The 11724-nt window shown below is 31.4% G+C and overlaps 1 protein-coding gene across 1 annotated transcript; it reads right to left on the reverse strand.

Moving 5' to 3' along the window:
• Positions 1–7173: 7173 nt before the first annotated feature.
• LOC112726483 (probable WRKY transcription factor 46) lies at positions 7174–10388 on the reverse strand. Its single transcript, XM_025775882.3, has 3 exons — positions 9567–10388; positions 9299–9427; positions 7174–8144 (listed from the first exon to the last, which is right to left on the reverse strand). Exons 1-3 carry the CDS (start codon positions 9881–9883, stop codon positions 7505–7507), a joined length of 1086 nt encoding a protein of 361 aa, XP_025631667.1. The 5' UTR covers positions 9884–10388; the 3' UTR covers positions 7174–7504.
• Between the last annotated feature and the right edge of the window lie 1336 nt (positions 10389–11724).

An 11724-nucleotide genomic window follows, 5' to 3' on the forward strand; every position in this document is an offset into this window, starting at 1 on the left:
GGCTATAATGAATAAAAGTAATAAAAGAAAATGATGCTAATGAATAATAGTTTGTAGTGTAAAAGTATTATTAGGTGTCATGAGCATATATAAGTATAATAGCATGCAAGCCACGTTCTTTTCTTTCTTAGTCCCTTAATGACATTAGTTATATATATATACACATACTTGTAAATGAGCCACATTTGGCTTTTCTTTATACATATTTTCTTAATGGCTTCGGCCAAAAGAAAGAAGTAACTAATAATAATAATAATAAGGGATAAGTACGATTTTGGTCCCTCACGTTGAGGGTCAGAATCGAACCCGTCCCCGATGTATATTTTGATTTAAAATCGTCCTTAAAGTCGCATTTAAATTTAAAATCGTGCTTTCTAATAAATTTTTTTAATTTATTCCTAAACTACCCCTAAAATAAAAAAATTATAAAATTATAAAAAAAATAAAACGCGTACGGGAGGGGGGGAAGGGTTTACGAAGGGAGAGGGGGAAAGGGGGAAGGGGGAAAAGGGGAAGGGGGAGGGGGGACGGCGGGGGGGATGGCGCCGGCGGCAAAGAGAGGGAGGAGGGGAAGTGGAAGAAGCCGGAGAAGAAGCGGGTTCAGGGTGGGAGGAAGGGGAGAGGAAAGGGGAGAGGGGGAGGAGGACGGCGGTGGCGAAGGGGGAAGGGGGAAGAACGCGGGGTGGGGAATGGGGTGGGGGGAAGGGGAGAGGGGGAGGACGGCGGCGGCGAAGGGGAAGAACATTGGAGTCCGCCTGCCGCCTCGCCTCGCCGCCTCATGTCGCCGCCTCCGCCTCGCTTCTGCCGCCTCCGCCTCACGCCTTGTTTCTGCTTTCTTGTTTTCTGTTTTTGTTTGTTTCTGTTTCTGTTTGGTGGTGGTGGTGGTTGGTGGTGGTTGTGGTTGTGGTTGTGGTGTTGTTTCCTGTTTCTTGGTGGTGGTGGTGGTGGTGGTGGTTGGTGGTTGGTGGTGGTTGTGGTTGTGGTTGTGAGGGTGGGGGTGGATGGTGGTGGGAGGGGGAGACCGGGGGGTGGGGGAGGGGGGAAGGGGAGACCGAGGGTGGGATGGGGGTGGGGGTGGCAGGAAGGGGAGACGGGGAGGTGGAGGGGGAAGGGGAGACCGGGGGTGGAGTGGGGATGGGGGTGGGGGAGAGGGGAAGGGGAGGAGGAGGGCAAGGGGAGACCGGGGGTGGGGTTGGGGGTGGGGGAGGGGAGAGGGAGGCGGGAAGGGGAGACCGGGTGGGGGAAGGGTATTTTTGTCCAAAAAAATAAAAAGAACGATTTTAATACGAAAAAAACACGTTAAGGACGATTTTAAATCAAAATATACATCGGGGACGGGTTCGATTCTGACCCTCAACGTGAGGGACCAAAATCGTACTTATCCCTAATAATAACTATAAAAGATTAACTTAATTTTTGCCTATCAAAATAGTTTTTAATAAATAGTTCAAACTAATAGAATAAGTTATATTTAAATTAAATTTCGATAATCATAAAATTTTATTTAATTATCTTTGTTAAAAAAAATAGATTTCTTAAAAACAAAATCTCAATATAATATGATAACTTATAAATAACTAATTATTTAATTTTCAAAAAAAACCGAGATGTTATACAAAACAAGCAAACAGATAGAAAATGCACATGATGAAAACCTGTCCTATTTGGCTGTGATATCACATTGTTGGTTTAACTACCAACCCGACACATCTCCATGGAGATGTCACCCTTCGATCTCAAAATGGGAACCCCCGAGATATCGTACCCAAAACACGGTCCAGGATATAGTGCCTGCACACTCTAGTGATTCCGAAAGGATTCCAAAGGGATGCGAGCGGGATACTCTTTCCACGGACCTCACATCTCAATGTAAGCGGGATTAACCACCGTCTTTACGCCGTTGCCGCGATCTCGACAAACGGGATTAACCACCATCCTTGCCAGGCGCATAGCGTCTCAACAATCTCATTAAAAATTAATACATCAGTGGTTTCAGAAATCGTTTTTTAGTCCTTAGTAATCCACAAATTTCCACAACTCATCTCATTAATCATCCATACAGCACTTCGCTATCTCACTCAACAATTCCGTTCTCAGTACTCCAAAAACCTAAAATTTCGTTTGCTAAATTCATATAGAAATTCACTAAAATAATTCGCTAACTTATCTTTAACGATATTAGAACCTAATTATTAGATAATACTCTAAATCAGCATTTGAAGGAAGTTTGAAAGTAGGAAAATCTTTGAAAACAAAGAGAAATTATTTTTCAGCAAAATAGGGGTCTCGCGTACGCATGCTGTTGAAAAAGGGGTGGTCGCGTACGCAACCTTCTGCTCGCGTACGTGAGATGCCCAACCCAAATGGGTTGCTCGCGTCGCATATTAAAGTTCGCGTACGCAAGAGTTCGTTTTTGAATAGCTCGCATACGCATGCAGTGTCCACGTACGCAAGATGCCTAAGCCGAATGGTTTGGTCGCGTTACGTGCACTGTGTCGCATAAGCATGAAGTGCCTCGCGTACTCGAAATGCCCATCCCGAATAGGTTGGTCGCGTTGCGTGCACCATGTCATGTACACAACCCTCGCCAGATTCAGAAAAATTTTAAAGTTGCAGAATTCAGTTTTTTGCACCAAACTTTAAACAGTCATAACTTTCTCTACAAAAATCTATTTTCATCAAACTTTATATCAATTTAAAGATCTTTAAATGAACTTTTATTTAAGACAAATTTCAACAAATTTAAAAAATAGAAGCTCAAGTTATGATCTCTCAAAATTCACCAAAAACTGATTTTTACCAAAAAGTTAACAAGGTTCTCAACTTCCAAAATTCACAACTAAAACCAAATATCCTACACCTAAAAAAGTTTCAATGAGTCTAAATGATGTCTATATACCTTCTAATTTATTCTACAACCTATTGACATACAATTCTACCAATTTTTTCCAAAAAATTCTCACTTACCTTCCTCAAATTCTCAATTAATCCACACAAGGCATTATATCAACATTTATTAATATCAATAAACTTCACAACCATTATCAACACTCAAAATTATCAATTTCAACCTCTATTTCAACAATCAATAATAACTTCAAAGTTCAACATCATAATTCATCAAAATCAACAACACCATCATACATTATCAAATTCAACAATTTCCAACAATCAATTCAATCCTATCCTATCCTAAAGTCCACTAGTCTAAGTGTCCAGAAATATTATATATTACATAGAGAAAACTAAAATCATACCTTGACCGATTCCCAATATGCACCCAACACCAAATTTGAGTCCAAACAAGCTTCCAATCACCAACAAATCACCAACTTACATTCCAAGCTCCAAATCAACTCCAACAAGTGCAAGAACTTAACTAAAACCATATAAATTACCATAAATCAATATCTAGAGTTTTCAAATATACAAATTCACAAATTACCAATAGCCCAAGTTTAGAGACCACCTAATCAATCAAAACACAAAAATTCACCCAAAATCAAAATCTACGAATTTTTTAGGGCTGCAGGAAGGAGAGAAAATTTCGAAATCTTACCTACACAAGTTAGATATAACTAACGGGCTCGGCGAGAGTTTCGCGTAGCCACTAACGGCACCCGAATCGGAGCACCGTAACTCGAGTTATGGCCACCGAAAATAGAGGATGAATAGTGACACTCTCCCTTTTCTCTCTTCTCACTTGCAGCTGGTGTGGGTTGTGTTTGATGATGAATGAGGCTGAATGGCCTTCACTTAAGTATATATATAAGTTGGGCTTGGGTCCAATCTGTTAGTATTTTTGGCCTGTTTTGGCTCAATTTCGGACCAAACCTTTAAAATTAGTACCCAATTTTCAACTTTAATTATTTTTCTAAGTTTTTCCACAGTTTTTATTATTCTCACCGCAGTACTGGACAGACTTAAGCCAGTACTACCGGCCAATTTACCGGTACGTATTTTTACGTAATTTTTCATAAAAAATTACATTTTTCAACTCAAAAAAAATCTACTAAGTCCAAATATCATATTTATATTTTCTAATTAATATTTTAAATTTTTTAATCTTATTTTAGACAATTAAATTAATTAATTAAATGGTTAATTATTCGCAGTTCTTACAGATTCGCTTTACAAAACTACTAAATTGTACTATTTGAGAATATGGAGAGGAAGAATGGAATCATTTCCCACATGCTTTCCAAGTGATTCTCTTGAAGAGCTTCGTATTATTTCTTGTAGTACATGGATCAATTCCATAATCTTCAACTTTTAGAGATAGATGATTGTCCTATACTAAGTGCAAGGTATAACAAGAAGACAGGTCTAGATTTGAAAAAAATTGCTCATATCCCACATTGCAATGTTAGTTTATTCAATTTCTAATGCTTTATTCATATTTGCATGAAAATTTTTAATAAAAATTAAGTAAATAGTTAAATTTATCTTTAAAAAAATTATTTATTTTTTAAATTAGTCTCTAAAATTTTTTTTAATTAAATTTATCCTTCACAAATTTTAAATTTCGAAAGCTTTATTCATATTTAATGTGTCACATTAATTAGCAAATTTTGACGCCATCAGAAATGAAAACGACGAAAAGATTAATGTACGTAATTTAAAATTTTTGAAGAACAAATTTAATTTAAAAAATATTTCAAAAACCTATTTAGAGAACGAATGATTTTTCAGACTCCTATTAGTATTTACTCTTTGAAAATCCTTACCTACATGCACTTACTTGTTTGTAGCTATATTTATTATTTCATATATCATCTCTAGTAGTTAGTAGTGTACCCTTGAATTTTTGCAGATTGATGGGCAAGACCAAAATGATGAAGATGAAGATTAAGATGGAGGAGATGCATGCAATAAAGATCAAATATGAAGAGAAGAAAGGGAAATAAAAGCATTATCTTTATGTGTGTAATGTCTTTGTCTAATGATTCTGTTTTAATTGCTTTGTTTTGAGTACAATTCATAGTTTTAGCTACAAAACTTTATCCTTTATATAATGTTGCATTATTCTTTAAGATTGAAGTAAAGCTATGTATTTGACCACCTCAGACTTGAGTTTGAAACTACGAATATGTTAAGTTTGAATTGTTCGGAATGTTACTATAGGTTAATTCGATTTTTAATTGGATATTATAGTTTAAAAATTTCCCAGGTTTTGATTGCATAGAGAATTTAATACTACTCAAGTACCTTATTTCGTTCATCCTTTAAGAATTAAAAAATAGTCTTATTTGGTTCCTGTAATTTTTAACTAAAACTAGAAGATTTATTTTGGTCATTGTTCTCATCCGTTTTTGATAAAATAATGATGTATCATATTAAATACTGGCATAACAAATTCAAATATTAGCCTTGGCCTTAGTATTTGGGATTTTGTCGAATATAAGTTAAGAAGCGTTTTAACAAAAATACTGATGTTTCAGTAATTTTATCCACTGATTATAAAATATATAGATATAACTGAGATCAATAATTAAAATGACTGAAATATCAATATTTTTAAAATATTTAAAAAAATTAAATACATAATACCAAAATGACAAATTCATTATAACTATAAAAATAATAAACATCAAATCTAAGACAAATATATGTCAGAAAGCCCAACAGCAAAATATTTAAAAATTAAATACAAAACCTCGGTCATAATATGGGCTTTTGTTGAAGATAAAATAAAACCAAAATATATTAGTTTGTAATCAAATTTAGGACCAGTAGAAGTTGAAAAAAGGAAATTGGCTTTAAGATAAAATAAAAGCATAGTAGTGAAGATTGTCCAATAAAAAAGTGACCATAACTGAAAACATTATAAAGAACATATTAGGAACAAGATATTTCAGAAAGCCCAACAGCATATTTAAGTTGGACTAAGAAGTTTTCTCTCTTCAGGCAGGAAAAGAAAAACCTTAACGAAAAAAAAAACAGACAACAAAAGAAAAACTACTTTTTTTTTAATAAATATTATTTTCAAACCAAATAGGATTTTAGACCAAAATAAATTATTTAGCAATCGCTAAAGAAAAAATCATAGAAAATATTTTGTTTGGTTTGTTTTTTTTTTTTTTAGTGTTATTTATTTCAAAATTTTGTAAAAGAATATGTGAAAATAAAATAATTTTATCGCTTATACTTTTGTTTCTTTTATAAACTATAACTTTAGAAATAAATAAAAAATTAAAAATGAAAACACAAATTAAGCATATGCCTTAGCCTTAGGACCGGACATCTACCTCTACTAAAATAGGAATATAAAGTAGCGTTTGGTAGAGAGATACAGACGAAAAGACTGAGACTGAGAGACAGAAACTAAGAGACAGAGAATGAAATAAATCTTAGTATTCTGTTTGGTGCAAAGTGGGAGACAGAAATTGAAACAAGAATGAAACTCTAATTTAATTTGTACAAAGAGTAAAATTGGAATTAATTAATTGAAATGCGGATATTTTAGGTATAAAATGTTATTAAAGTTTCAGTCTCCATCTCTAAAAATTTTAGTCCCCTGTGTCCCTACTTTTTGGAGGTACTGAAATACTGAAATTTTAGGGACAGAGACAGAAATTTTAAGACCAGTCTCTGAACCAACAAACACAATACTGAATCTCAGTCTCTCAGTCTCTGTCTCAATACCTCAAAACAAACAATACAGAATTTTTTTTATAACTTTCTCTTTCAAAATATCTTTCACTATATATAATAAATTAAAAAACATTATATACAAAACTTGAATCCAAGATTTCTAAATTAAAATATGACATATATTTATCAACGTGAATATTATTACATATATTTAATTTATAAAAAATTAAATCAACAAATAAGTTAGTGCTTATTAATGAACTAATATATTATAAAAAAAATCTCAAATAGTTATACAAACTTAAGATAATTAAAATAATAAAAAAATTAGAAAATTAAATTATAACCAATGTAAGACTTTTTATGATATATTCATAGAAAGGTAAAAAAAATCGAGATTTTACGTAAAATCAAAAAAATAAATTAAGTATGTAAAATACGAAATCGTAATAAGATTTAAATTGTAAAATCGTCAGATTTAGTACAAATTTTGTGAAATCGACTGAGACTCATTTAAAATAATATTAAAAGATCTTAAGTGTTAAATCGAAATTCTAGCTACCATCATTTATAGATAAATTTTTTGTGCAAAAAGACATTTATTATATATAAAGAGAACATTGCACAAATTCTTGCTACTAGCCTTATTGAGCCAGAACAAGACACATGCATGGATATATTACATTATTTTCACATTACATTGTCCTAGGTACATGAAAACTAAACTCTCTTAACTAGCATCAAAGTGAAATTTTATTGTCTATTCACATGACACATAATTGTGCTAGTTAGGATCCTACAAAACTCACCACTTAATCTTAGCATATATAAAAATATGTCCTTGTTGGTATCAAAATTATGCTATTTAACTTAAAAGTGGTGGGAAAATCTTCATATGAAGAGAAAAATTCTAGGAGTTTATGGAGTAATAATTATCAAAATCCACCTTTTCATCAAAGGAGTGAAAATCCAAGCCTTCTATTGATGAATTAGAGACTGATGAAGTTGGTGCTGAAACATTATCACTAAAATCAGAATCTGAGGTTTGAACACATAGGCCTAGTCCATCATTAAAGTGGAAAATGTTGTTTGATTCTGAATTTGTTGTTGGTGATATGAATTCAGGAGAAAAGCTTTCAATGTAAGAGAACATTTTGTTGTTGTCTTCATCATTTTCAGAAACTATTGATGGGGAAGTGAAGCAAAGTGAAGAGAAAATGTTCTCCTTTGTGTCAGGGTCAAAGTCAAAGTCAAAGTCATCAAGTTTGACTTCAAGTTCTTGTGATGTTCCAAATGTGAGAATTGTTTCATGGGGTTGTTCTGTTTTCATCTCTTTTTGTGTTGGTTGATGATTCTTGGTTTGTTCTTCTAATAATAAGGCCATGTTTGGTTTTGAAATTGTTGGTTTTTTTGAGTGATGACTAACTTGAATGCAAGTGTGTCTTCCTTTGTAGGTTATTTCCAACACATTTGGATCTTCATCTGATTTTTGAACTTGTTTTGTGGCCAAACAACCTTGTACATGTCTATGTGTACATCTGAAATATCCTCTGCAATCCAAAGCCAATCTTTGTCAGCAACACATATAAATTTTTTTAAAATAAAAAAACTTGTATTATTATAAAATAATCCAAAATAATCTTTAAAATATTGCTTTTTCAACATATATCTTAAAAAATTTTGAATACATATTCTATATGTTTAGAAGATTAATTTATTTAATAATTAAATTAAATCCCCAGCTGCATTCTGTTTTTATTGATAAAATAGTAATTATATTAATTTTAATTAATTATTAAATAAATTTATCAAATGGAGCTAATACTCTTAAGTATACTAAGTAGAGATACAATCTTCTAAAAATTATTTTGCCAACAACATCAATTTTTAAGGACTATATATATATATATAATTATTACTTCTCCATTATATTTTGTAATTATTTAGAAACCTTGAAATTAGGCACTTACAAAATATGACTATGAATGACAAAATAACAAAAGGAACATTAGTATATTATTATGGTTTGGATTTGGCTGCATTCTATTAATTTTTCAGTGCAATAAATTGAGAACATGTGCATCCAAAACTAAATAGGGCCACCAAATAACTTTGTCTCTGATTTTTACAGTTTGCAATGTACGGATCCATTGCTTCTATAACACAATAAAACCACATGAAAAATGAAACCTAAATGCATTAATAAAAAAGCTGCTATCTTGCATTGAATTGAATCTATCTAATGTTGTCCTTTGGATAAGTTTTACATAGTCCTTTTTAAAAAAGCAATTTGTCCTTATTATATAGCTGGAAAAATAAATGTTATCTTTTTTTTATTGTTTATTTTTCCCCATTTATATAATCATTGGTTAACTCACCAATGGTGTGGTAGTTATATGGTTACCTATGTCCCCCTTTGTGACTAACTAGAAGATATTTATTATATCAAAAAATGCTAATGAAGTGAATGTTTCTATCATATTCAAGCACATTCAATTTTCCCCATTTCTCCAATAATATATGCCAATATGATAGAATTGGTATATCTAACAATTAATATTAATATATTTAGACATAAAATTTCAGAGTGTCAAATTATTATTAGTATGTTAAAAAATAGTACAATTCAATAATAAATATATTAATAGAGTTATTATTGGAAAAAAAAATATTTTTTTTAGATGAATAATTCTAAATTTCTAACCTTGGAAACTTGGCTCCAAGAATGTCCTTCTGTCCATATTTTCTCCAGCTATGGCCATCTTCCATAGAACCATCAAGCTCTGTTCCCAAACACACCCTCACTTGCTTTGTCCACATTGACATAGTCTTTCTGAATCCCACAAAAAAAGTTCAAATTTTTAAGAACCCCAAATTGAAAACTTTCCAGATCATGAATCTTGAGAGTCTCATCCCCCAAAAAATCACAAAAGAACAAGAATTTGGCAAGTTATGAATATTAAAAACTCTACCTTTTCTTGGACACTTGTTTGTGCTTTGCAACATCCTCTTTATCCAAGACCTCACTTTTTGTGCTGCCATTTGCAAGAGAAGAAGATGAACAATGAGAAGAATCCTTCATGAAGTTGGTGTTATTGAGCATGGTGAGTGCTTTCTCATAGGTTGAAAGTATCTTCTCTATCAAAGCTTCATTAGATTCATGTGATGATGATGATGAAGAGGAGGAGGATGATGATAATGATGGTGATGGTGAATTCAAATGGTCAAAGAGCTTCTTTGCTAACTCCTTTCCTTGCATTAACTCACCAACAATACTAACTTGTTCCATTTTTGGAGAATTATATATAATATTAATAATAATAAGTATTAATAATAGTAGACTTGAATTTTAATTTGAGCTTATGCACAAAAACTATAGGACTAAAAAAGATGCCAATTTGATTGTATATATAGTATTGGACATTTTACAAAGTGAATATACATCAATGATTTGAAAAAGGGTATGTGAAGAAGTGGGAACTTAGTGTTGGAAATTTCAGATGGGTTACCAAAAACATATGATGATTCATTAAGAAGAAGAATACAAGCACATAGAATAGGGAACAAGGAATTAGAATATATAACCACTTGGATTAGGCCAAGTGTGTTGGTAATAGACTATAGTAAATAAATGCCAAATGGATCAACCCAAATATTGTAGTGAAATTTGGAGTGAAGATTCTAAGAGAGAGAGAAGAGTAAGGTGCTTTAATTGGAAGAGATTATGAGGTTCATATATGAATGGAGGTGTGTGTGAAATGAGAAAGAGGCTTTCTTAGCTAAGAAGGTGAGAGGAAGAGGGGGTTTTAAGGATGGGAAAAGAGAAGGAAAAGAAGGGTGATGTTGACTAGACAAAAACCATGTAATATTTTCTACAATTGTGGGTCCAATTTTCTTGGGCTTCAAACATAGGTGAATTACATTAACAGCAACTTTTTGGGGTTAAAAAAAATGGAGAAAATACTCAGTTTGGTCTTTTGATTAAATTTCAATTGGCTTAATTTAATTTCTAAACTTTTTAAATTTTAATCACGTTAGTTTCTGCGATAATTTCTATCGTAGAGTCAATTAAAAGTGTATGGACTAAATTGAGACAATTAAAACTTTAAAAACTAAATTGAGACTCAAGTGTAATTTCAGGGACCAAATTAAATATTTTTTCAATAAAATTTTAAAATATTTTATATTAATTAGCTGTTGTTTGCTTGTTTCTGTTATTGATGTAGCATATATAAAATAATAAAAATATGACAGTTTAATTAATGTTTTTTTCTATGTCAAAATTTAGCCAAAATAAGTTAATTGTAAAGGCCAAAATATAATAAACTATTTCAAATTTTTTTTTCTGAACAAAATATAAGAAAAATTAATTAAAACAAAAAAAAACATAAATTTTATAGATACCGAAAACGGTTATAACCGTAATTTTGAAATAAGCAAAAGTAAATATCTCATTCTTCATAACAAGTATTTTCATTGCCATATATAGTAACTGAAATGTTTTTTTTTTTTTCAAAATCAATTGAAAGTAATGATTAATAAATAAAGTTCATCTTCAAAGTGGCTAGTCTAATTTCTAATATTTCAATTTTTTTTCTAACCTTTTAAGAAATTTACATGAGATTATATATTTCACCATTATAATATTATGTATATTTCACTCCTATTGTAATCAATCATTGTCAAACTACCATTGATGAGTATAGTTAATAAGAACAATTCTTTCATTCAAGAATATATAAAAAAAAATTTCCAATTTCTGTGATGTTCATTCTATATTGGGAGAGACAAGAACAAGAGCGTGGTCCATGAACATGAACATGCTTAATTGAATTATTGACCATTTCAATTAGTTCTAAACTTTCAATCATATCCCATTCAATTCAATCCACCAACACTGAATTGATACTAGTATAAGATGATAAATGATAATTTTGTCCTCTTTTTAGATCATCTCAAATTGATCATTGAAAAGGAAAAATATACCAAAAGAAACTGTTACAACAATTTTTTTTAAATCAAATAAGTTAAATTCATAACAATAGAATTTCAATAGGATTAATATTCAAATTAATTTCTAAAAAAATTACGCATAAGTTAATTTGATCTTTAAAAAAAGTTAGTGGTTTA

The sequence above is a fragment of the Arachis hypogaea genome, chromosome 12 (assembly GCF_003086295.3).
Source record: "Arachis hypogaea cultivar Tifrunner chromosome 12, arahy.Tifrunner.gnm2.J5K5, whole genome shotgun sequence".
NCBI lineage: Eukaryota > Viridiplantae > Streptophyta > Magnoliopsida > Fabales > Fabaceae > Arachis > Arachis hypogaea.

Coding starts and splice junctions, on each gene's coding strand:
- LOC112726483 (XM_025775882.3), bottom strand. CDS start 9,883: ATGGAACAAGTTAGTATTGTTGGTGAGTTAATGCAAGGAAAGGAGTTA. Junction 9,428..9,566: donor AAACAAGTGTCCAAGAAAAG/GTAGAGTTTTTA, acceptor TGTGGGATTCAG/AAAGACTATGTCAATGTGGA. Junction 8,145..9,298: donor CTTGGAGCCAAGTTTCCAAG/GTTAGAAATTTA, acceptor TTTGGATTGCAG/AGGATATTTCAGATGTACAC.